Source organism: Hippocampus zosterae, chromosome 18, assembly GCF_025434085.1.
Source record: "Hippocampus zosterae strain Florida chromosome 18, ASM2543408v3, whole genome shotgun sequence".
In the NCBI taxonomy this organism is placed as follows: domain Eukaryota; kingdom Metazoa; phylum Chordata; class Actinopteri; order Syngnathiformes; family Syngnathidae; genus Hippocampus; species Hippocampus zosterae.
In genome coordinates this window covers 4331651-4356115 of record NC_067468.1, presented here as the reverse complement: position 1 = coordinate 4356115, position 24465 = coordinate 4331651, and the positions used below count along the sequence as shown (strand labels likewise).

General features: G+C 39.8%; 3 protein-coding genes across 4 annotated transcripts in view; 2 read left to right on the top strand and 1 right to left on the bottom strand.

Annotated features, from left to right (window-relative positions):
• The first annotated feature begins 1311 nt into the window (after positions 1-1311).
• On the top strand, positions 1312-8949 carry nfil3 (nuclear factor, interleukin 3 regulated). 2 transcript variants are annotated; one of them, XM_052050128.1, is made up of 2 exons: positions 1312-1542; positions 5325-8949. In XM_052050128.1, the coding sequence occupies exon 2, from the start codon at positions 5423-5425 to the stop codon at positions 6695-6697; it is 1275 nt and encodes a 424-aa protein (XP_051906088.1). In that variant the 5' UTR covers positions 1312-1542; positions 5325-5422; the 3' UTR covers positions 6698-8949. The 2 variants fall into 2 exon arrangements, with proteins under 2 accessions (XP_051906088.1, XP_051906087.1); XM_052050127.1 differs by having other exon boundaries at positions 1313-1555.
• A 2124-nt stretch (positions 8950-11073) lies between these two features.
• Positions 11074-24265, top strand: auh (AU RNA binding protein/enoyl-CoA hydratase). Its single transcript, XM_052050145.1, has 10 exons — positions 11074-11341; positions 13134-13201; positions 15706-15793; positions 16403-16489; positions 16650-16742; positions 17326-17382; positions 18076-18263; positions 18383-18433; positions 20336-20383; positions 22792-24265. Exons 1-10 carry the CDS (start codon positions 11116-11118, stop codon positions 22867-22869), a joined length of 984 nt encoding a protein of 327 aa, XP_051906105.1. The 5' UTR covers positions 11074-11115; the 3' UTR covers positions 22870-24265.
• syk (spleen tyrosine kinase) overlaps positions 24036-24465 on the bottom strand; it is a 24649-nt gene continuing 24219 nt past the window's right edge. Inside the window, exon 14 of the mRNA XM_052050165.1 lies at positions 24036-24256. Within this exon, the coding sequence (XP_051906125.1) occupies positions 24184-24256 (73 nt within the window). The 3' untranslated portion in view covers positions 24036-24183. The remainder of the gene's footprint in view (positions 24257-24465) is intronic.

Sequence of the window (24465 nt, the reverse complement as noted above, 5' to 3'; positions counted from 1 at the left end):
CTGCTGGACCATTCTATGAAAGCATGCCATTTGTTCATTCTGGGAAAAAATATATATATATTCAAATCGTTTTTATAATGTTTAAGGACTTTTGGGGTTGCACTCTGACATAATGCAGTGACAACGATTCTAATTCTAAAGTAAAGACTTTTACTTTGAGAGAATATGTGTTTGTTTTCTTAAAATAATCAACATGCACGTGTTTTTAAAGTAAGAATTCTAAGAATAAAATCCAAATTCTGATGTACAAGTGCGAATCCTCCATGCGGCCCGCAAAAGCAAATCATCCGTGTCAATTTGATTAATCCTTGCTAAAATCTGTACCGAAATGTCCAATTGTCATGTGTAATAAAGTTGCGATTCTGCAATAATTTGTTACTCTGTTGACATTCACTCGAACAATAAAAGAACAAACTGACAGTTGACTGATTTCAAAACCAGTAAGCCATTAATTTGTTATGTACAAGTAAAAATGTGATATTACGAATAAACATTTATGTCATAACAGACCTCTGAGGGAAGACATAACTCCAAAGTGGCCAGTCAAAAAATGAGTTTGACAAACCCTGTGTTAGATTATTATAATTTTTAGAACCAAGTTTAAATGATTAATGATCAAATTAAATGGAAAGTGTAAATTACCATTTGGACGCGCTATAATACATTTTAAAGGAATGGACAAATCCATAATACTGGTCATTTCTACTTGCAGTAAATGCAGCGTTGTATGTCAACATAATGTTTTGTCACAAAGGCTGCATTTCGGATCGAAGCCCAGATTATCAAAATGTGATTTTGTTGTTGTTGTTGTTGTTACATTCGTATTTTAAAAATGCAACAACAAACATCCTAATACTGACTGGAGAAAGGGACAGAGAATGGCCTGAAATTCCCAATTCATTTGTTTATTTTTAAGTTTTTACATTTTAAAAAGAGTCAAACTTTCAATTTAGTTTGTAATTTGTGGTACCTAAAATAAGTATTCAAGATATTTATCAAGTTAGAATTCTCAATTCAGTTGATTTGCAACAATCATTATATCAAGAATCATGTTTCACTTTACCTTACATTGTACTGGTGTTCTAACGATTAAAAGTTTATCTTAACTTTTCATTTTAAACCAACCATACCCACTGAGGTTTTGAATTAACATAGAAGTGTGTATTTACTCATGACTGTTTTATGGTCGCTCCACTGCTGGTATTGTGACGACATCATATCTTATTTGAGCACTCAAGTTTTCACGAAAGTCATTGGTTGGGATTCTAAACTTCGGCAATGTGATTGGCTGAATTGCTTGTCAATCAACCGCACACTGCCAATGCTCTTAACTCCTGACCTACTAACACAGATCCATGAGTCAGGAGGCACATTGGTGAAAGGAAAAAAAATCGGAAGAGAACGTGGTTTTCTCCTCTTTGTAAAATGTAGTCGACCCAAATATTTTCTCACGTTTGGGAGGGTAAACACCCCGGTGATGTCTGACGTCTTCGTTAAGGACAACGTCTGTAATATCACCAGCCAATTTCAACTAGCGACAAGGTACAGTAAGAACGTGAGTATCGAATTAAAAACCGTACCTACCAAGTGTTACGTGAATTATGTTTCGGTTTATGTGCCTCGATGTATGCCCAAAGGGCGCTGTTTATTGTATGAATAAATTTCTGTCTTAACACTTGAACAACTGAAAGTAACCTAATTGTTATCCAAAATAAAAAAAAAAGCATTAGCCTGTGAGAAGTGTAAGGTCATACAAGTATGTACTGTATTATCTGGCTGCCTTCAGCAAGTTTTATGAACAAAGAACGGACCCTTACTCGTGTTTTACTTATCTGGCGCTTTGGAATGGATAAGAATGGAGAGAGTTTGGGTTGCGTGTTCGTTCTGTAAAGTCACGTAGGCCTCGTTACCAGTGACAAGAGTTTACGGATTGCGACACATCGTTGCAACCAAAAAACGGGGTTGGGTTCACGATGTCACAACGATAGCGACTGTCCGTATGTTTTATTGTATTGTAACCAAACAGAAAGTTCTTTATCAATGCTTTCGTTTCATTTCCAATTGTGTCTCACGCTGTTAAAAGGTAGACTTTTTAGGGCGTCGATCAAGCCTCATCCGCCAGTGTCTGAGTAAGCGAGGCAATGATGTCATGTACCAGAATCAATGCCTACATTGTCTTCATTTAGCCTGTTACGTCGATTATTTCGCTTTTGCTTCGACCCGCTGTTTAACCAGTGATATATTTACATTCAAACAAAGCATAACAAACGTGTCTGTTTCGTTTTTGTCACACCGGCGAACATTGCATAATGTCTGCAGCAAGAGAAATTTCTGGCAGTCACGGGCCGGGAGAGGCGTTATTGTGTAATTCGGACACAATGAATTCTGGGGCGATACTGGGTGTTGACGACTCGCCGAAGCCCAGCTAGTCCTGGTCCCGTCTGGCCCAGATCGATTTCTTGCCGCCACCATCACGGTCCCGACAGAACTGACATCACTTCTTGCAACCACGCAAGTGTTTAACTGGTATCTTTTGTTCGAAAATGATACAATAAATCGCCATGACTAATAAACTTCAAATGTAATAGATTTTAATGGATTGAAAATGACTCCTGTCAGAGTTTAATAGACAATTTTGGTGAAGGTCATCTTTGCTGAAGAAATCGAGCAAAATCTAAATTTAGAACGTACAATATGCGTGTTGCGAAAGTGGGTATGAGTAATTGTAAACTTTTTAAAAATGTTTTTGTCAAAACATAAAAAAATGAAGCAATTATTTCAATTTATTGTAGTTTGTAACTAATGGATACCCAATCCCCCCCCCCTAAAAAAAATGCGCATTTGAAACCAAAATTTGGCAAACCAGGGGTGTTGAACTCATTTTGACCTGTGCCCACATCAGCTCAAACGTTACCCTCAAAGGGCCAAATGCAACTCTGTCAGACAGTTTAAATGTAACCAAATGAAATGTCAAGTAAATAATCCCTTTTCCATTGCAAGAACATTTTGGGGAAACTTTTAATTAACCATGGGATTTCCAGTTGGACCATTGTCTTCTACACCTACAATACTTGCTCAGATCAAAATAGTATTGAAAAAGTAATCAAGTACAAAAACGTACAATACACAATAGAGCTCTGGACGTTGGCATCGCTCATACCAAAATTCTCTATGCCAAATGCAAACTAGGCCATTTTGGCATGACAGGAAAAGTTGCTGCGAGCCTGCGGCGGGTATTCCGGTGAGCACCGCTTTTCTCACACCTTCCGAGCCAGTCCAGGCAACCCCAGTCTGCTCCGCAACAGACGCGGCCACCATGGCAAGGGCCACGGACAAGTTTGAGCACACTTGCGGGAGTGCCTTTTGCCGGGTCGCCTCATGCCACAGCCAGCCACTTGCGCTGTCCCCACCAGCCAGACCAGCCCTGGCTCAGAGGCCACATGGTTGATCCTGCTAGTATGCCCGTTTCAAAGATTAAAACCATGCAATTCTATGTACTGTACACACATCCCGTAGCCTAAACTTGTACGTCCCAAGCCTTTGCATGATCGTAAAGACTCACCAGTGTCATGCGCCGTATCTGCCAACATGATGGTTGTAAAACCCACTCCTGAAGCATCTGTGATTTCTAACTCGTGCAGCTTGTAGTATGTCATTACTTGGACGTAATATTTGCTGATAAACTGCCACCACTAGGGTCATTTCACCTCGGCTGCGTAAAACTGGGATCAGTCAAGTGGTATCCGGAGTCTATCGTACAGGTGTGTTTGTTCCGCAGATGTTAGAATGATATGAGTGACAAATGATAAATAAACAAATGGTAGAATAGTGTGGAATTTAATGCGCTTTGATAGGCCCTTTGGCATTAAGTAGGAGGCCTCGTCAAGGGGGTTTCTTCATAAACTTTTGCAGCGTTGAAGTTCAAGAAGTAGCAAAATCATATGAAACTATTAAGACCTGTAAGACGCTATCATTACGTCCACAGCTCTGCACAGAATCGCCTGTGGCTTGGTCAACTGACGCCGAGAATGTAAAGTGATTGTCAGGAAAATCAACTAATTGGGGTTAAAAAAAAATATATATAATTCTTACGACCATAGAGTAGCCCCAGGTAAGCCTGTTGGTAAAGGTGGAACTGACCGTGGGAATGTACGATGCTCAACAGCAATTAGTTGGTTGCTGTATGCAGTTTTTTGTTGGTTTAAAGCCGTTAGCGAGCTATAGAGTTACACATACAGTACATTTGACAATAAAGTTTATCCAATCCAATCGAGGTCATGTCGGGTGTGCAAAGCACACAGGAAAAGGAAAAAACCCAGGAAAAAATGGCCTGTTTCGATACCCCTGAAAACTATTTTTTTTTTTTTAATTGATGGGTTGGTTTGGGGGAGAGCGTTTTTACTCTTGTGGTGTCCCACCCAACTCTGGGATGAAACCCACACCGCCATTAAGTTCCTGTTTGGGAGTGATGACCGCTGTGGTAAATATCCGGGCCACCGACTCTGTTTACCACACAGTAGTCATTGAGGTCCCGTTTTGTTAATATCCTCTTTTTTCATTGGTGACTCATGGTTTGATAATCTGACTATCTGATCATGCAGAGTGATGCTTCCTCCCAGCACGCCATGTTTATCTTAATCTGCATCGTTATATAAGAGCGTGTAGAGGGAGGGGTCTGTTATTCCAACTTTTCCACATCGACTACATTTACGTGCCACAAATAACCCTTTTTACCAGAATCTTAGCAATATTCGGATTTGGAAGGCCTTTAAATGCACGCAAAAACCTGAATATGCTCATATTTGAGTTTTTAAAAACCCAAGTCAGACTCCTGTGTACTACAACGCTGTGATTCCAATTATTGTAGTGAGAAGTGAAGCCATCGGTGGGCATGCCACGTTATTACTCGCTAAGCGAGCATAACTTGAACAAATACATTCCTCCATATTTCTTGTATTTATATTTCATTTCTGTGTTTGTGACCAGTTCTCATTGTTCCAGCTGCAGCCGTTGTGAAGGCTTTATTTAAATAAAGCTGTATTGTATTGTATTCTCTTTAGTGTAACACCATCTAGTGGATGCATAGTGCAACCGCAGCCCCGATTGTAGCTTCTATTTATTCTATGCACCATACATATATATATTTAAATATACACAGACACACAACCACTCTCTCTCTACTGAATGTTGCTCATCAGTATTTAACATGCCAGGACTCATGAAAAGTCCTTTGTACGAAAATGGAAAAGGTTTTTCAGACATTGTTTCCCCTGTAATTTTAGAATGGAAATTAAATGCATGACCCTCTTTCTGCAATCCCACAGATTTTGTGATGAGCAGTGGATTGTCCCTCATGGAAGATATCATTAGGTGAAAGCATGATGAGGAACAGTTAAATACTTCAGAGGTTACTGTCACAAATATGCAGTCAGTTAAGCAAGAAATTGACTCCGGTGAGCCCTATAGTGGAGATGATGCCCTGCTACTGGCTGTGGCCTTACAAGGCACAAACCGGGACTTGATAGGTAATGTCTCTGCTCTACCCTTCATCGCTAAAACTACTTGTCGCAGAAAAAGGGAGTTTATCCCAGAGGAGAAGAAAGACACCATTTATTGGGAGAGACGCCGCAAAAACAATGAAGCGGCGAAACGCTCAAGGGAGAAGCGCCGTATAAATGACATGGTGCTCGAGAACAAGCTGATGGCCCTGGGAGAGGAAAACGCCTCCCTCAAAGCCGAACTGTTGTCACTGAAACAAAAGTTTGGCCTTTTAAGCCCAGCAGCATACACCCAAGAACTTAAGAAGTTATCGAGCCACAAGAGTGCCCGTCTATATCAGCAATTCGTCACAGCCAGTGTTGACCAAGGCTCCTCCAGCAAGGAAACGCAGCCTCATCACCTGCGCAGTAGTTGCATTTCCGTCATCAAACATTCACCAAATATATCCAAGGCATGTGCTCCAACTCAGGATAGTTTAAGTATGCCCAGAACCACAGAGGTCAAACGGGAACCAGCGGAGAATGGCGTCTTTCCACCAGAGAGAAGTAGTCCCTATGAACTCTTTAGGAACTACATGGCCAGCCCGATGTCGAGAATCTACACCCAACCAGCTCAGTTCTTACAGATCACCAGGTCATCCAGTAACTCTCCCAGGAGCTCAGATGACGGTGCTGTGAGCAAATCATCAGATGGCGAGGATGAACAGCAGGTCCCCAAAGGGTTGACGCCGTCAGCAGCTGACCCAAGAAGCGTTATTGTATCCACACACAAAGTGCCCGAGGCCAGTTCTTCAGCGCTGCCTCATAAATTGCGAATCAAAGCCAAAACCATCCAAATCAAAGTCGAAGCCATCGACCCAGAGTACGACTCGTCGAGAAAGTTCTCCTCACCGGTCAACGGATGCTTCCAGGCCTCCTGGGACACTTCGGAGTGCTCTCAGTCCTTGCCGTGCCCTTTGTCAGAACAGGTCACCGCCATGCAGGACTGGACCCAGCCATCGGAGCAGTGGCATAAAATCAGCACAAAAACACTTCAGCACAGCTGCTTGAGTAGCAGGCAAAACCATAACGTCTCAGACTTCCCGACTGTGGATGTAAACCAGCCATCCTATGCACACTCGGACGGTGAGGAGCGCAAAAGTTGCCCCTCTGAACAAACACAGCACTTCACGGCAAGGGGCTGGAATGAAACCAAGTGAAGCATCCGCTCATCACAATGAGTCCCTCTTGCTAGCTCGTCTGCCTGAAGAACCCTCAGATGATTTGTATCTTCACTTATTTGGTATTACACTTGTGTGGTTGATGTTTGGCTTTGGAGCAACTTCTTGGTCACTGTATATTTTCAAAATAAAAGATTTTGCAATTCTAGTATACGGTGGTAATTTGGTAAGCACAAAAACAAAGCCTCATGTTTAGGAAGATTATCTCTACTTAAAATAGAAATGCAAATATAATTTCACATCGCTGATGGGACTGAAAAGTGACTTCTTAAATTGTTGTTTTTTTTATTTATTTTATTTACTCATCATTACCAAATGTGTCTGTTTTCCTCTGTTGCTCTAACAGTATATAGTTGTTCACGTAAAACTACAGAACTGACAATTATGAAAAATTGTCCTTTTCAGAAATATTAAAAGTAAATTTTTTGGGGGGCGGTGGGGTGAATCACCTTTCAATGCATTGTTGAACATACTGCACTCAAACTTTGAAAATGGGCTCACATTTTCAAAAAAATGGTCACAAATGAGAGATGCAATTCTGTCTGTAATAAACTGGTTATTTAAAAATTGCAAAAGTTGTTCAAAAATGTTCATATGTGTTGGATTACCACCTGTTTGTGTCACATGTCACTATGTTCTATAGATGCTGATTTTGTAGTTTTCCTATATAGTCAATGCAGTTTACACTGAATAAGGTCATTTACAAATTATGTTTGGTAATAATCTGGATTTTATCGAACAAAACAACCATGGTAAAAACAATGTTTGTATTATAAAGGTACTCAAAATAGTGTTCCAAATGACTATGCAGTTACCACAAATGAAATGGGTGAAAGAAATGTCATTTCTGTCACAACCGTAATTTAAAAAAAAAATCATGCATGAATGATATTTCACCCCTAAACATCTTGACTGACCAACGTTCATGTTAATTTAAACCCTCTTCAATCTCACCCAAGCAACTCTCTCATCCATTGAACTTTGGAGTCTCTGTTTGGAGGGATACTGCTGTCCACTCTTATAGATCGTTTTGGGATTGGTTTCACAGGTACTCAATAGGGTTTAGGTCAAAGGTGGTGTCCACACCATGAATTTTATCCCTTGACATACCATGTGGTATTGAGTGAATTGTTTTGCATGAATGACCGTGGCAGAAAATTCCTCGGTCAGTTTGACTACTCGAGGCCACACAAGTGGCCAAGCATGTTACTCCCATCTTGAAATTTACTCCACAGAGTCCTTGCTGACATCGCAACCTTGTTTGGATATTGTCACCTTTGAAGAATTCCATTCATCGGGATCATACAAAATAGCATAGAATTGATCAGTTTTAAAAGTAGTCTCAGGATACAGTATGTCTGTGAATATTTTCATTCATCTAGGTCATTTCGTTCTTATGGTATTTAATGGATCACTAATGCCGAAAAATTCAATGATCTGAGAAACAAATTAACATTCTGTTGGTGATGTTGAAATCTCCAGTAGTCTCGTTACTCTTTGCAAGGCAATGGGCTACTCCACAAGTCACTTCAGCAGAATAGCCTTTTGCCCTCATTACGCATTAATAAATAACTTAAGTTTCAATGCTCTTATGTCATTTTCTCTAGCTTATTTTTAGTTGGGAAAACAAATGATCGAACTTGTCTGATGACGATATCAGTAATGGATCTAGAAAGACTTGATGTGCTTCAGCAGGAAAAACTAATGGCTCTTGTATGCGTTATAATTTGGAATATGTACAGTGAATGTATGGCGCTTTAATTTTCCTTGTAGCACCTATATAACCTGTTGCTCCTGTTGTTGTCATCGTCTTTTTAACCACCATTGTCCTTTAGATTTTACAAGTATGTAAAAGTTGTATCCCTGCTACCATAACCGATGGCAGTTTGGCAAATGTTGCCCAAGTTTTGAACTGGCCGGTTTGCCTTAACGCTAGAATTCAGAAAGGTGATTATGATTACTGTGATGTGGCCATTGTATGTCCGAAAACATTTGGCTAGATTTGTATTGTTTGGAGACACTCATAACAGTATGTAAACCTCTGCTTGGAATGTTTATCAGGTAATGTAAGATTTTGGACAAGAGGGTAAAGTATTTAGCACTTTAATAAATTGGTAGCCACATTTCCAATCTGAGATTTGACAGGATTGTCACATTTTATACAGATTGTGTACAGCACCTCAGTTCAAAATACCTTAATGTATGTATGAGGAATAAATTCATTGCACTGATTTTGTATTCCATCTCCTCCTTAAAGAAAAGTTCTGTTTTTTATGTTCTAATGTGGTTGCTTTGGTGCCACCTTCTAACATAAATTAATTAAACACTATTGTTTCAAGGACTAACTTTACAATTGGTCTTGCGTTTTAAGTGTAAACCAGTCACTCCAACACTGGCTATTAAAAAAAACAAAAGAAAAAACTCCCTTGCCTTGATATATTAGCTTAATTTGTTCTGTGACCATGCTCGTAGAGCAAAACTCATATCTTAAATCACATTTCCATTCCTGTTGTATCAATTTCAGCCCCTACCCCCCCAAAAAAAAATGCTGGGTGTATTTTAATGCAGAAAATAGCGCTCTAAAATATTGTCCTTCAGAAGAACATATGGACTGGAATGAATTAAATGATTTGTCACACTTTTTGCTTCAATTCAATGGGCATTAAATTGCTCCTTGTGGTCTGCACATCTGTATATACAGACAATAATACAGAAATACATGGAGCCACAGAAGACATCACTCAAATCCTTGACAAAAACAAAACTGTTGTTCTTTGCTGAGAATAAAGAATATGTCACAAAGTAACCTAATGTTGTATTTACCCTGGGGAACATTTGGGGGAAACAAATGTTAGATTTTAATGCTGATTAAAACTAAAATCGGCATACCGATTTCAAAATTGCAGTCAGTTGCTTTTTTTTCCCCAAGCACATTTTACCCTCCAGATAAGCAAAATTCCACATGATTAGTTGTCGTAAGAACCGCTTATTACAATGGGGCTCATCTGCAGCTCTGGATGACCTAAAGAAAAAAATAGTATCTCCATCCATCCATTTTCCAAACCGCTTAATCATCACCAGGGTCACGGGGGGTGCTGGAGCCTATCCCAGCCGTCTTCAGGCAGTAGGCGGGGGACACCCTGAATCAGTTGCCAGCCAATCGCAGGGCACACAGAGACGAACAACCATCCACGCTCGCATTCACACCTTGGGACAATTTAGAGCGTCCAATCAGCCTGCCATGCATGTTTTTGGAATGTGGGAGGAAACCGGAGCACCCGGAGAAAACCCATGCAGGCCCGGGAGAACATGCAAACTCCACACAGGGAGGTCGGAGCTGGAATCGAACCCGGTACCTCTGCACTGTGAAGCCGACGTGCTAACCACTGGACTACTGGGCCGCCCAATAGTATTTCTAATAACTAAAAAAAAAAAAAACAGGAACAGCACTACCCGAATAAATGCAGCAGAAATGTAACAGACAATTTAATCTAGTTTTTGCGTGGGGTGGGGGGCAATTTCACTCGTGTGATACCCAGCTGGAGAGGAGACAGCAACTTTAAAAACAAATGCTTTGTCGAGTATATTTAACAAGCAAGAGGTGGGAGATGAGCTTCACTACTCGAGGGAAAATATGCTTTCTCACGAACCTTCTGCCATTGCCAGCCGTGTTATGGGTGTTTTGTCCAGAATGCTGGTCCCATTCTTTCTCCAAAGTGTATTTTGTGCCATTAAAAGACTATTCGGAGCTGTATCGTTTACATCGACATTGGAGTTCCACTCAGTAGACTTATTTCAAAATGTTGGCTGGAAATGATATGGCTTCATTCATTCAGCTTCAATGGTAGAGGAATTCCACTTGGCGAAGATGGGTGGCTATATCTATGCAGTCTCGTCTAAAGATAAAACACGTGACAGTTATCTAGTGACCTGCTTAATGTGTGATGACAGCCGGCTGTATTATTTTTTTTAATCGTTGTCAAAGTTATTACACGTACGTTTAATGTAATTTAATTATCAAATTAATTCTAGAAAACATGTTTTCCTGCCGCAAATGACATGTGAAATACTGTATGAATTGATCATATAAGAAGTTGTACGGAGCTGTTTCTTTGTGTTTTTTGTTGTGTACGTCTCCATACTTGCCACAAAGCCTTTTTAATTATTATTAAATATAAAAATGTTTTCATTTAGAATAATATAAAATATTATACTATAACTAAAATATGCTTGTTTTTCAATGATAACTGTCTGGATTGGCCGAGTTAGTTGAACATCTTATGTTTTTGACATTTAAAACTTTCGTTCAGTATTTTTCTGCGAACTGAGATGGCAGTGTCACGTGTTGTCACGTGACTCAGGTCAGAGTTGAAAGTCACACGGTACGCATCGTAAGTATGGCGGCCCTAGTTGGACGCAGGACGCTTTTGCAAGCCTGCCGAGTGCATTTTATAGACAGTCATTGCGCCTCCAAGCTTGGCTCGTCTTACTTCGCTTCAAGACGGTATGTCGGTTCCGCTAAATCAGTTTTTCCTCCGGTCCGTTTTGGCGCATCGGCACGACAGTACAGTTCGGAGGCAAAGGACGACTTGATCGTGAGGTACCTTGACGGAGAAGATTACGGTATGTTGTGTTGTTTTGTTCAAATTTCAGTTGTAACCGTGAAAGGTTCGGTAAAGAGCAAACATCCGTATGCAATGCTTGCACAGTTGCATAAACGCCAGCAAAGACGGAGTTCCACCTGTCCTGAAACGTATCGTGGCTGGATCCGGACGATGCTTCAGTGAAAGTGCTGGTAACTTATTGGACAAAGATTTTACGAGCCGTTAGAAATTAAGGCACCTTGTAGAATATGACTAAATAATTATCGAGCATCTGTAACTGAGTCTACCTATTCATGGCGTTTTCTTATATTTGCTTATATTACTTGAAATAAAACTATATATAAGCTGAGTTGTTCAAGTTTGGTTTGTTTTTAATCTATAGTTCATTTTGCCTTCATTTATGTAGTTTACCAAAGTGATGTAGTTAAAGTCACTGGTCACTGTAAAGTGAATATCAAATGTATGGTAAATGGAGCTGCCACAAATGATTATTTTAATCGTCGGCTCATAACGAACAGTAATCAAAAGAAATCGACTCATCGAATCATGATCAGCATCCTAAAATAACTGCCTGCCCCTTCCCCCCCAAAAACGACATTTTTTAAAAAAACAACCACGTTCTGATATGTATTAATAATTTAATTTCAGGGGTAGAATGATCTGTACATCAGATGTTGTCGATGTTTAAGGCTTTCTTAAAATTATTTTAAGCCATTTAAGAAGGTGACGGAATGGAAATCACAGTATACTGCACCAGCAAGCAGCTGCTTTTATATAACAATTACCTGACAGTTTGAATTCTTTAAGGTATGTAAAAAATTAATAAAGAGAATTACAATGGTACGTTCAATCGTTCTTAAATTTGCAGCTTGTAGCAGCATTCCGAAGTCAATCTAAAAATAAAGACAGTTATGCTGATAGTACAATATTTGAACTTTCAATAAAGTACTGTTGCCTTGAACATTTATAACAAATGTGCGTTTTAAAAATAAAACAATAAAACTATGCATAGTTACAAGTGTATACACACCAATTACTTTTATGAATACCAAATATCATATATAAAAATATACATGTGTATAGTTTAATTTCAATGGCCTTTAATTCCCTGATACAGTATACATTTTTTACATTTACAAAACGGTGCTACCAACCAAGTTAATTTGGCCTGGCGAAAACAAAATTAAACATATCTTAAAAGTATTAAATAATATTACAAAACTAAATGAGCATCGAAACCGAAAAATAAATTCTCCACAGAAATGTCAATCTTCGTCTCAATAAAAGATGCTAAAAAATGCCATTTTGTTCTAAATGCTCACAATTTGTACTACATTCCACCTCGAATCCTAATCTACAGCACTCTTTTGTTCATTGTCAGAAAAGTCAGCATTTCTAAATGTTCTAGGCAAAAGCTTTTGAGAGCAGATGTACCCTCCTGCAGAGAAGATCCACTCCGATGGGTTGGAGGTTGCAGGGATGCACAGAAAAGATTTTGCTACCTTTGATAGCATGGGGAAACGTCCCTCATTTTCATTTGAGCGGATCATCCTTTCACGCCAACACTGGAGAGAATGATTCCCGTAAATTCGCCCACGGGTGTGAATTAAGTTTGTACTTATATCCCAGTAGTAAAGTTAAAAAATGTGTTTGTTAATGGTCCAAAAGTATCATATGTACTTTTTTGAGTGGGTTTCACATTGATGTGTTGGCTTGTTTCTGTTGTGTGTCTCTAACAGATTTTCTTTTTTTTTTTGTATGTTATCATGTTTAAATAACACATTTGATTGTAATTTATCCTTGTGTTTCAGGTATAGTGGTTATTGGCATAAACCGACCAAAAGCCAAGAATGCTATCAGCAAAAATCTGGTCAAAATGGTATATACTGTTTATTTGCCCTTTGAATTTACAGTATCAATTGTCTGCAAATTCCTGTGCTTGCCAACCTGACAGCATTTTGCAAAAATTCATATCCAATCCTTTTTGAACAATTAATACTATTGCTCTTGTAAATTAAAACATCAGTCAGGAATGAGTTTATACACAGATTTTTATTTCGCTCTACTAACCCTAACCCTCCAAGAAAGGAACAATTAGCGTCGCTTCTAACCGCTCATGCGCTGGCAGGACTGAGAATATAATTACACTATGAATGTGAGACATTCGCATCTTATTTCGAAACAAAATGAAAATTGGCTGTTGCCTTATCAATGCTCGTCATGTATCAAACTTCTCCCTTTGCCAAGCATTTGGACTGATAAACAACTGTATCAAGTTCAAGTCAACTTTATTGTCAATTAAAAATCAGCTGCTCACTCTTGGGAGACATTTGGTAATTTGACACTCCGTGTTTGAAAACATTGACAGGCAGACCTTTATTTAAAATAAATGGTTTGGAATTTTTATCAACTTTGCATAAACATCCAATCAATTCACCCAGTCGCTGCTGCCAGAAGTGGCTGTGGTGAATGAATGTGGAAGTCGGTCCCGTGTTGACAGAAACCTTGAACTTTTTCCAAAGATGTAATTAAAGTTCTAAACCAGATGTAGGCAAACATTGGCCCGCGGGCCAAATCTGGCCCGTTGGTCTTTTTAATCCGGCCCGCCGAAGGTTGGTACACAACTAAGGTTCGATGTCAATGACTGCATTCATTTCATTTGGACTTGTAATGACAGGCATTTCAACGCCAGGTGGCACAATTACTTGAAGTTGCAGAGCATAGGGAGGAAGGGGAAGCCTGCAGTAGCGCCAAATCAAGCAAATCACATTCGCTATGACGGAATAATGTACTCTTAAAGTCTGAAAAACGTGCCAAAAAATGCAAAATACTGCTTTTTAAATAAAGAAATCCAATTAATACTATGTCGAATTTAGTTCACCCTTTTGATCCGGCCCTCCATAATATTTTCTGGTTCTCATGTGTCCCTATGCAAAAAATAATTGCCCACCCCTGTTCTAAACAGTCAAAATGGACCCTAAAAAAATGGAAGCTGCTTAAGGGAGGGTCATTGGAAGCGCTCGTCATACAGGAGCAGAAGAATTTGTGCTCTTCTTTTTGCGTTTTGTAACCATGCTTTGTTGTTCAGAAGTTGGGCATTTTACAAAATGTTTTCGGTCCGTCATTTAGCATCCGTCAAACACGCCCCCTCCCCCCAAGCCGAACAAACAGAAATCGGCAGTCAGTCAAACAGTCGCGCTATTTTAGCAGCGCTTCCGTCAGTAAATTTCTCTGTTCCGCGAGTCTGTCAGTCAGTCTAACGTCCAGACATAAATCCGATGATATGGCATGACCTTAAAAAGGCCGGTCATGCTAAAAAAAAAACCTTCAGTGTTGCTGAATTAAAGCAATTCTGCAAGCAAGAATAGGCAAAGTGAAAGACTCACAGCCCATTGAAAAGCTCGATTTCAGTTGTAGCTGCTTAAGCCGGCCCCAAGCAGCTATTGGGTTTAAGGGGATGTCGTTTTTCAAACTGAGCTAGGTAACTTTAAATTTCGTGTTTTTTCCCCTGAATAAATTAAAAACAGCATTTTATGTTTCTCTGATATTAACAATTGTCTGCTGTCTCAAACAATACCGCGCTCAAACGATGCAAACAAATTGGAATTTGAGAAGGTACATTCTTTTTCATGGTCTACTGCAGGGGTGTCCAAACTTTTTGCCAAGGGGGCCAGATTTTATGTGGTAAAATGTCGGGGGGCCGACCTTGGCTGACATTCTTTACATTGAACAACAATATTGTTCAACAAATTTTAGTAAGCCAGTCTGTTTCACATTTCCATTTTTATTTTAATTTCAACAATCTTAAGAATTTATTTTGGTTCATTTGAAACAGGTATATCACATGCAACTGCTTATTCACTTGACTTTTTCTTAAACAGAAGTCTCCTGAGTGCAAATTGATTGATTTGAAACATAAAATGTATCACCATGACTTTTCAATAGTCACAAAACCTTTGACTCGAACAACAGGGAAATGAACAAGCAATACACATATCCACAACTGAAAGGATCATTTGAAATATGACGTATCAGTCAATATAAACACGGAGTGATGTCTTGTTAACTCGTGAGTGATGCCCTCTAGTGTCTAAATGCTATTACTCATTTAGTGAATGCTATTGCTCATTTAGCCACTAGAGGGAAGCAGTACTCTATGAAACATCACTCACCAGTCTACGAGACCTCAGTCAATGCAACACGTGTTCCATTGCGCCCAACCTGCGGGCCAGACGGCACTGATTTTATGACAGGGGCCGAGGGCCGGATGAAATTCGACCGCGGGCCGGATTTGGCCCGCGGGCCGGACTTTGGACATGCCTGGTCTACTGTGTATGCCCTGTTGAATGTGTTGCTTTTAAATTTCAAAAACATTTCTTTCAGATGTCCGAGGCTGTGGGGGACATAAAAAAGAATAACAAAGTCCGCAGTGTAATTCTTTGCAGTTTAGTTCCTGGGATTTTCTGTGCAGGTAAGTTTTGGTGTCGGTTTCCTTTTGTCCATTTGTCAAATGAATGAATGAATGAATGAATGAACGAATGCAAGGTTTAAGAATTATGTGCAGTGCTCGTGTTGGACGCATTTTATATATTTAAAGAAATTTTGTGCGTGTATTTGCCGTCATCTGGATGTTAGCAGATGCACACCAAACACAGCGGTACAGCTGGGAAAAGTGGGGACAGAATTGACATTCAAAGCCATTAATTTTTCTATATCAATGGAAATAACCTGAACCAAGTCGATGGGGAGTTATTTTCAGCCTCTGTTGGCTGCTTGTGCTTGTTATACCAGACGAGAGTGCCGTTTTCCTTTTGGGGAATTATAGGCGAAGATGTCCTTTGAAGTACACAAGCCACTTTTTTAAAAAAAATGACACTTTGATCATTCTGCTCTATAAATTGAAATTAATCCATTTATTACCTAGCCATATATAAGCTCAGAAAAAAAACATTCAAAATGTGCAGATCCACTTTTCTAAGTGCATACACACGCGTTTAAGTTGCCACAGCTCCTGCAATAAAACGCAGAGTGGTTCAAAAAGCCTCAAGCCTGATATGAGGATGCTTTGTCCTGTGTGCAGGAGCAGACCTTAAGGAGAGAGCCAAGATGCACCAGAGTGAGGTGGGACCATTTGTGTCCAAAGCAAGAGCGCTCATCACTGAACTGGGTAAACATGAGGACGTTTTATTTTTTGGGTGTGGATGTTATCTTGTTCCCTTTCCCAAATTCATCAATTCAATCGATTCTGTTGCACAATGAGGGAATCATTTCCTGCAATGCCAAATAATTGTACTTGCGCTTCTGCTTAAATGTATTTCTATCAATAGGTAACCTACCAATGCCAACAATAGCTGCCCTCGATGGAGCTGCCTTAGGAGGAGGCTTGGAAATGGCTCTGGCATGTGACATCAGAGTTGCCTGTAAGTAAGATTCTTTTACACTTTGGTTTGGTATAACACCAAGTGGTTGTTTTTTTGTTTTGTTTTTTAATGTTGTATTTGCTTTACTGTTCAATGCACACATCTTAATATTTTTCAGTTGTTTGAGTCTTTTGGTTTGTTTTTTTTGATTGATTCCAGCCATTTTGTGTACCACTTCACCCGTTTGTATTGTATTGTAGCCAATAGGCTGTTCATCATAAGGCTGCCTCGACACCAATTGGTTTAAGATCATTTTAAAGCAGCATACAGGAGAAAAAGCCCAATGTCTGATGGTAAACATTGGAGTGGTGTGTATCTTTAGTTGTCGTTAAGTGTTGTTTTTTCTTTGGGGGGGGGTGGGGGTTTTTTTGTGTGTGAAATAATTTAAATGAGAATCGAAACAATTCCTTTCCTTGGATTGGAAACTCAGAACCTCTATATTCAAGATGGCGGACTAATAAAAACATATATAGCATTGCATGTACCGGTACCAATATACTGATGTACTTATTTTGTTTTGTTCCTGTCATTTGTTCTTTATTTATGTGGGATTTTCAAAAGTTGATGGTCTTATCTTTTCCAGCAAATTCTGCAAAAATGGGACTTGTTGAGACTAAACTTGCAATTATTCCCGGGGCAGGTAAGATTGTTTTCCACTCGGAACAATCACTATCAACTTGTCATATACAATCTAATTTGTCATATACAAAATTGACTTTGAATCAAGTCAAGATTAAAAAAAAATGCAATGTTGCAATATATTTTTGATTCTTTAGAGCAGTGTTTTCCAAAGTGTGCCGCGGGAAAATATCCAATTTGTATGCCTGTCCGGCCTGTCACCCGGCGAAGTAATCGTGTAGTACTCTTCCCTACCGCTAGGGAGCAGCAACAGCTAGCCAATTGCCTTGTGTTGAGACTAGAGACAAGCCAATTTTGTGACGCATGAATGCAGGACGACGGTGAAACAATATGAAATATTATAAAATACTTTTTTCTTTGTGTTTATTTGATTCCAATTCAAGCTGTTACAACGTCATTCAATGTTAAAAAACGGTTATAGTAACAATATAACGCGTTAATTGCTAAAACAAACTTTTTTCCCCACATTTTCAGCTAGTGGTGTGCCGCGAGATTTTTTCAATGAAGGAAATGTGCCTTGGCTCAAAAAAGTTTGAAAAACACTGCTTTAGAGGCTCTTATTTTTGATGATAATGACTTTGCATTCATTATTTACATTAATCATATAAAAATAAATAAAATTAATTATTTTAGAGTCGTGAATGGTCTTTGTACATTTTATTTAGCATCATATGTCGCCCCTTCTCCTATGCAGGAGGTACTCAGCGTCTCCCCAGGCTGATTGGGGTGTCCCATGCTAAAGAGTTGATGTACACTGCTCGGGTGGTGGATGGAATAGAGGCCTGTCGTCTGAGTCTGGTCAGTCATTCTGTGGAGCAGAATAAGAACGGGGACGCTGCCTACCTGCGAGCTTTGGAGCTCGCACGTGAGATTAATCCTCAGGTGAGAGGGCAGTCGTCACAAGAACCTGTCAAGGAAACCATTTTGTGTGGGTTTTTTTGGTCTTTCTATTGATGCTGTCATACATTTGAAGCCCCTGTTCGATCTTTTTGTTTCCACAGGGTCCAATTGCAGTCAGGATGGCGAAACTGGCCATCAGTCAGGGTATCGAGGTAAGGCAGGAATGCACAGCAATCCACTATATGCACAACTTACTTTTGCATTCTGTAAAAACAAGTGAAAGCACTTGGTTCCAGCATAGGTAAATGGAGGAAGCCTTGAGCAAGAGACCAAGACAAAACACCCATAGCAATTTAAAACCTCTTCGATGTCTGTTTTGTGTTAGCACAAAATTTCACCACAGAGCCATGAAAGATGACGATGTCCAATATTCAGGCTTCAATCTTGTTTACTTAGAATACATCATATCTTGTCTATCCCTCCAGCCATTATCTGAGCTGATTCTCCTCACTTTGTTGCGGACATGCTAGCGTCCATCCCAGCTGTTTTAGGGCTGTAGGTGGGGTATACCCTGAACTGGTCGTCAGCCAAACGCAGGGGACGCTATGACATGTGTATAAGTGATATTCCTGTATTTAATGAGGAAGTCGAGTCAAACATTTTATTTACAATAAAAATTTCAATGCGGCCCCACTGGTCCAAACAGTGTTTTGATTAGTATTGCATATGTGATTGGTCGTTACATGAACCTTGAGCAACTGTATTGTCATTTTTAGTCAACGGCAATGGCTTCCCTGTGAAATGGATAAAAATAGGTGGATTTTGCTGTTTAATTCAAATTACACAATATTAATCAGACGGCTATGTTTGGACTAGTTGGGGAAAGTGGGGTGCACAGAACAAATTTTTAAAAGTCATATTGGACTTCCCCTTTAACTGTTTTGGAAGCCACCGGCCATAAAAATTAAAACATAATTTTAGCAAATTCAGCTACCTGTCATTAACTTGTATAATGCAGGATACACAGAAAGTTCACCAAGTAGGGATGGGCGAGTATCGGTATCTCTTAATTTATTTTCTTGTTTGTTGTTGTATGAATTATTTTTGCTCCATGTACAGCACTTTATTTACAGCAGTGGTTGTTATGGCATAAATACAGTTGAGTTCTTATTTCAAGGTATCGGGACTCATGGAAGCTTAGCCAAATCCGAAGTGACGCTTTCAGGCCATTTTGGGTGGCCTAGAATGATCGGTGATTTAGTGGCTCAGTCAGGACAACGTCTGACAGTGACGTCGAACACTGACAGATGATTCTTATGGCTTTGGACCCACCTTTGTTTTTTGTTTGTGCACAGACATAGCTAAACTTCAGCTTGTCTTAGTGCCGGCTGGCTCCCTCACCTTCACACAAAATATTCTGATAAAAATGGTTTCGATTTCAACCATTTTATGTTTTATCAATGTGTCAGAGATTTTCTCGGACAAAATTAAAGAAACGACTCGGCACACAGGAAAATTGTATTCAATATCGGCGGGAGCAGACCTCTGAGAGCGAACGACGGTTGTTGCTCCGCGATCACACTCGGCTCCCTCTCCGCCGGTTCGAACTTTTATTGCAAAATACAAGAAAGACCCTGCCCCAGAGATTAGCATACCGCGCCCCCCGGTCCGGCCCCTCGGTAGTGATCTGATCTACCCGAATACACAAGTCACAGACTTGGCTGATGACTAATGTCCACCTGGGCGCGACAGCTGTTCCCAAACTGTCTTGGTATTCAACAACTCTTTGTTCCCAATTTGTTTATTCCCACTCTGTGATTGAATCTAGCCTTTGCCCCCCCTTGCTTTGACGTGATTACTCAAGAAAAAGGCCCTCCGCCCAAATGGCCGACACCTCTGTGCTGAGCATGACCAGACATGCCCAAATTAACCGAAACTTTAAACATGATACAATTTTGCTCATAGATTCTTCTAACACAATGTCAATCGGTAAACCTTGTAATACCTGATAGTTGGTTAAGAAAGCAATGTGAGAGCTCAAATTCAGTTCATTTGAGGAGACTCCATTGAAATCACAGTTGTGAGATTACAAGAGTTGCCATGATGTCTTTCAGGTGGATTTGGCTACAGGCTTGGCTATTGAAGAGGCATGCTATGCCCAAGTGAGTAAAATCAGTTCATGTTGACATGTTGTAATGAAAGTATTGTAGATATCAACATTCTTATTTGAAAAATTCAATCACAGGTGAGTCTTATTATATAGTGTTTCCATTTTTTATTGACGTATGACATTGTGATGCTTGAGATAATTTCTAATATAGCAGTGGTCTTAATGTGTCCATGAACTTTTAGACTTTTTTCTTCAACAAATAATAACCTGGAATTTTCCATGTATGGTGGATATAGTCTACACACCCCTCTTCAAATCCCACATTTGTGAAAATAACATTTTAAAAAAAGTTATAATAATAAAAAAATGAAATGGGCTAAAAAGTGCTGCCGTGTTCTCAATCCTGCTAATTAGTCCTGTGTTGTCATAAATGCTGTAGCTTGTCTGATTGGTATTGGCTAAAAAAAATAGATTCTTAAATTTTCTGAATTTCTAAAGTCAAGAATAAAATATTTTAGTTATATACTTGATTTGAACCACTGATGTGCGCCCGTATAAAAAGGGGCCATCTTGAGATACCTTTATTCAAATAAGATAATACCGTCATTTTCTGCACTATAAGGTGCTATTGAGGATAAGGTGTACCTTCAATGAAAGGCCTATTTTAAAACGGTTTTCATATATAGAGCGCACCACTTTATAAGGTACATTGAATTAAAGCCACAATAGTTGCTGTGGTTGCATCATGCATCCACGAGATGGCGCTACACTAAAGGAATACAATACAGCTTTATTTATATGGAGCTTTCACAACCACCGTATCTGTAACAAAACACTTTACAGAACTTTTAAAATATGGCCATTAAGACCATGGCCATATTAGAAATTACCTCAAGCATAACAATGTCATACGTCAATCAGAATATTGATCCATATATAAGGCGCATCGGATTATAAAGCCTTTTGAGAAAATTGAATGATTTTAAGTGTGCTTTTATAGTGCGGAAAATACGGTAATTAAGATAACGAAGACGATTTGGATGTGATCTTTTTCCTCTTCATTGTATTGCATACTGTAGGTATCGGATGAGAACTCTGTATACCGTATTTTCACGACTATTCGACGCATCGTACTAATGGCCGCAGTCTCATTAATGCGTGACATTTCTGTATTTTACACATACACAGGACGCATCGTACGAATAGCCGCAGTTTTACAGCGGTAAAACATACGCCAGCTTCAACATACGGCATGCATGCGCGCACTCTAACACGTTAGCTTGAAGCATACGGCAGCATGCCAAGACATACAGATAAGATAAAAACACGTTTTTAAAAAGGCAACGAAAGCAGAACTGAGTTCGGGTGTATTTTATTTAGCCATCGTACAATGTTCTCACGTTTTCGATCAATCATCACCCAGAAATCCATCAAAGTCCTCATCCTCTGTATCAGAAGCAGAGGACTGCACATCTCAGTTGTCATTGAATGCATCACATGCTAGTGTGAGTTGGTACGCATTGCCGAGCGGAAAGAAGGAGTAGCAACAGCAAAGTCAACATTTCTCTCGTGTGAAGCTTTCCCACATTTGAAAGTAAAGAACAGAGCGAAACATGGTGGCAGCGCGTGTGTGTGTGTAGAAAGAATTGAACAATTGTGCAAGTACCGTAATCCATCAAAAACGCCGCGTTCCCTCTCGTTGTTGCGTATTGTGGCGTAACTCGCCCAGCGCTGCCTCTCACTCTTTGTAAAGTTGTGTTTGCCATCGATCATTGTTCCCATGCTGTTCGCAACTTTACTTTGAACGCCCGGTTGATGCCAATGTCCAGCGGTTGGAGTTCTTTAGTCAAGCCTCCGGGAATAACGGCAAGCTCAGAGTTCATTTGCTTGACTTGATTTTTCACCGCTGCTGTGAGATGGTCACGCATGCCAAAAGCATTACCGGTGGCTTTAAGTTTTAACTGAGGTTCGTAGGCATGTCTCTTTGTCGAATTTATTTTCAGGGGTTCTTAGAAACCAAAACCGGAGTTGTTTTGCAACAATGCACATTGCCACACGCTATACAAGTGTTGGTACTGGCTTGAGGCGTCCACTTACACGCCCACCCTTCACCATTGGCGGACTAGCTTGTCTGTCCTCTCTCTCCCTCTCTCTCCCTCTCCATATATGTATATATACACGCCCACCCTTCCCTGATTGGCCGACTTCTTTCACAGTCACTTCCGCCTTTTCTCTGTATAAACAGCGTGTCGGCTGTCAGTCAGATTTTGGAACTCGGCGCATATAAAGGACGCTCCGCACCATAAGGCGTCCTGTCCATTTTGGAGAAAATTTAAGACTTTTAATGGCGCCCTATAGTCGTGAAAATACGGTACTTAGAATCAAGTGACTTGGACTCGGATGCAAAAATGTGATAACAGTCGCTGAGGGATACAGTATTGATATATTTTTGTTTCGAAGGTGATCCCAACCAAAGATCGACTGGAGGGTTTGGCTGCATTCAAGGAAAAGAGGCATCCTCAATACAAGGGCGAGTGAGTCGTCGTACTCCCAAAAGCGTTCCAAGAGTTCGTCTGCCTTAAGTTCTTGTACCACTGCTTCAAGGTGAAATTGTACATGTCAGTGCATTCACCAGCACAATACCTGAAGGACAGGCTGATGTTTGATACTGTTTGCTCAGTGCTTGACATCAGAATAGCCATCATGTTAACGAGTGTACCATATTGTCCAAGCAATGTTCAGTGATTGCTTTTTACCACTGTAGTTACCCAATCCAAAAAGCCATAAATTGGTCTGATTTTGTTCCTGCTTCCTGAATTATGTGTCAACATTTTTTTTTTAACTTTGGTTTCAATCTATCAGAAACACGTGAACTGAGAATTTCCATAGCCATTCCGCAAACCAAAGCCAACGTAATCAACAAAGATTGCTCTCTGACAGTGGTCTCATAAATCTTCACTTGACCTCTTATTTCGTTCACTCAACGCAGCATTCACTCTCAATCACTACAGTGAGGCAAGCGTTGGAGTAAAATCAGTAAGCTGCACGCATTGAACACTAGTATGCTCATACCACCCGTCTTAAGGTGCTCATGGGTTCATTATTTGTGGAAGAGAAAGCCTTCTTGTGTCCGTAACCTGTCCTATGTTAATTGTCACAAAATCTGCGTTGCACACTGTTAGAAAAATAATATATCCCTGTCGTCAAAGGGAATAAGCAATTTTCTACAATCCATTTTGAAAAAAGACCACACCTACAGGTATGTGTTGACTGACCAATAGTATCGTCAAAAAATATTAAATTTACCAAATTGTGACATGGGAGTTTTCGACCCGACACCTGTGATAAATGACCTTTTATTCTGTACTGTTCATTCTTTTCTGTATGTAGCAGTCCTTTTGTTCATAGCTCCAATACTGTACTTAAACCTGATACTCATCTGTACTGTCAATGCTTGTTATCCTTCTGTAGTGTGGCGCATCCCAGATGGCAAAATAAAACATCTGACACATTGAGTTGTGATGAAATCAATCACTCATGTAACATGGAAACGGGACACGTTTTACACCTTTGTCGCCTTTTGATCATTGCTAGCAAGCATATGGCAGCTAACTAGTTAGCGGCAAGCTAGCATCAGATGGAGGCCCATCACTAGGCTTAGTGGACTCAAGAGGTAGACATGGAATATATTTAAGAATCAAAAATTAGGTTTATTGTAATTTGTTTTATTGCAGAAGCAGAAAATGTATTTCTTCCTAATTTTAATGTACAATGGGTATGAAATTAAAAGATCTCCAGTTGAAGTCGGCGATTTATCTATTTTCTAGATTTGTACAACATTGGTGTGGCTATTCATTGTGCAATGTCGTAATAATACCGCCGCAGTCTTTGCTCGATAACAGCAAATGTAGGTCTTTTCTCCACCCTGTAAAAAGAGGGGGGGGGGTCTATTATTATCGGAAGTCTTGAAAATGTGAAGACGTGTTTCTCAGTTACAGATGAAGCACACAGATTGATTGGAAACATGAATGAGGGGCTCGGGCACAGTACATGATGCAATCGTTATCGTTCTTATTTTTCTTCTGCATTTGGTGTATCCAATTTTCTTCATGCTCCAGCCATCCAAATTATCTG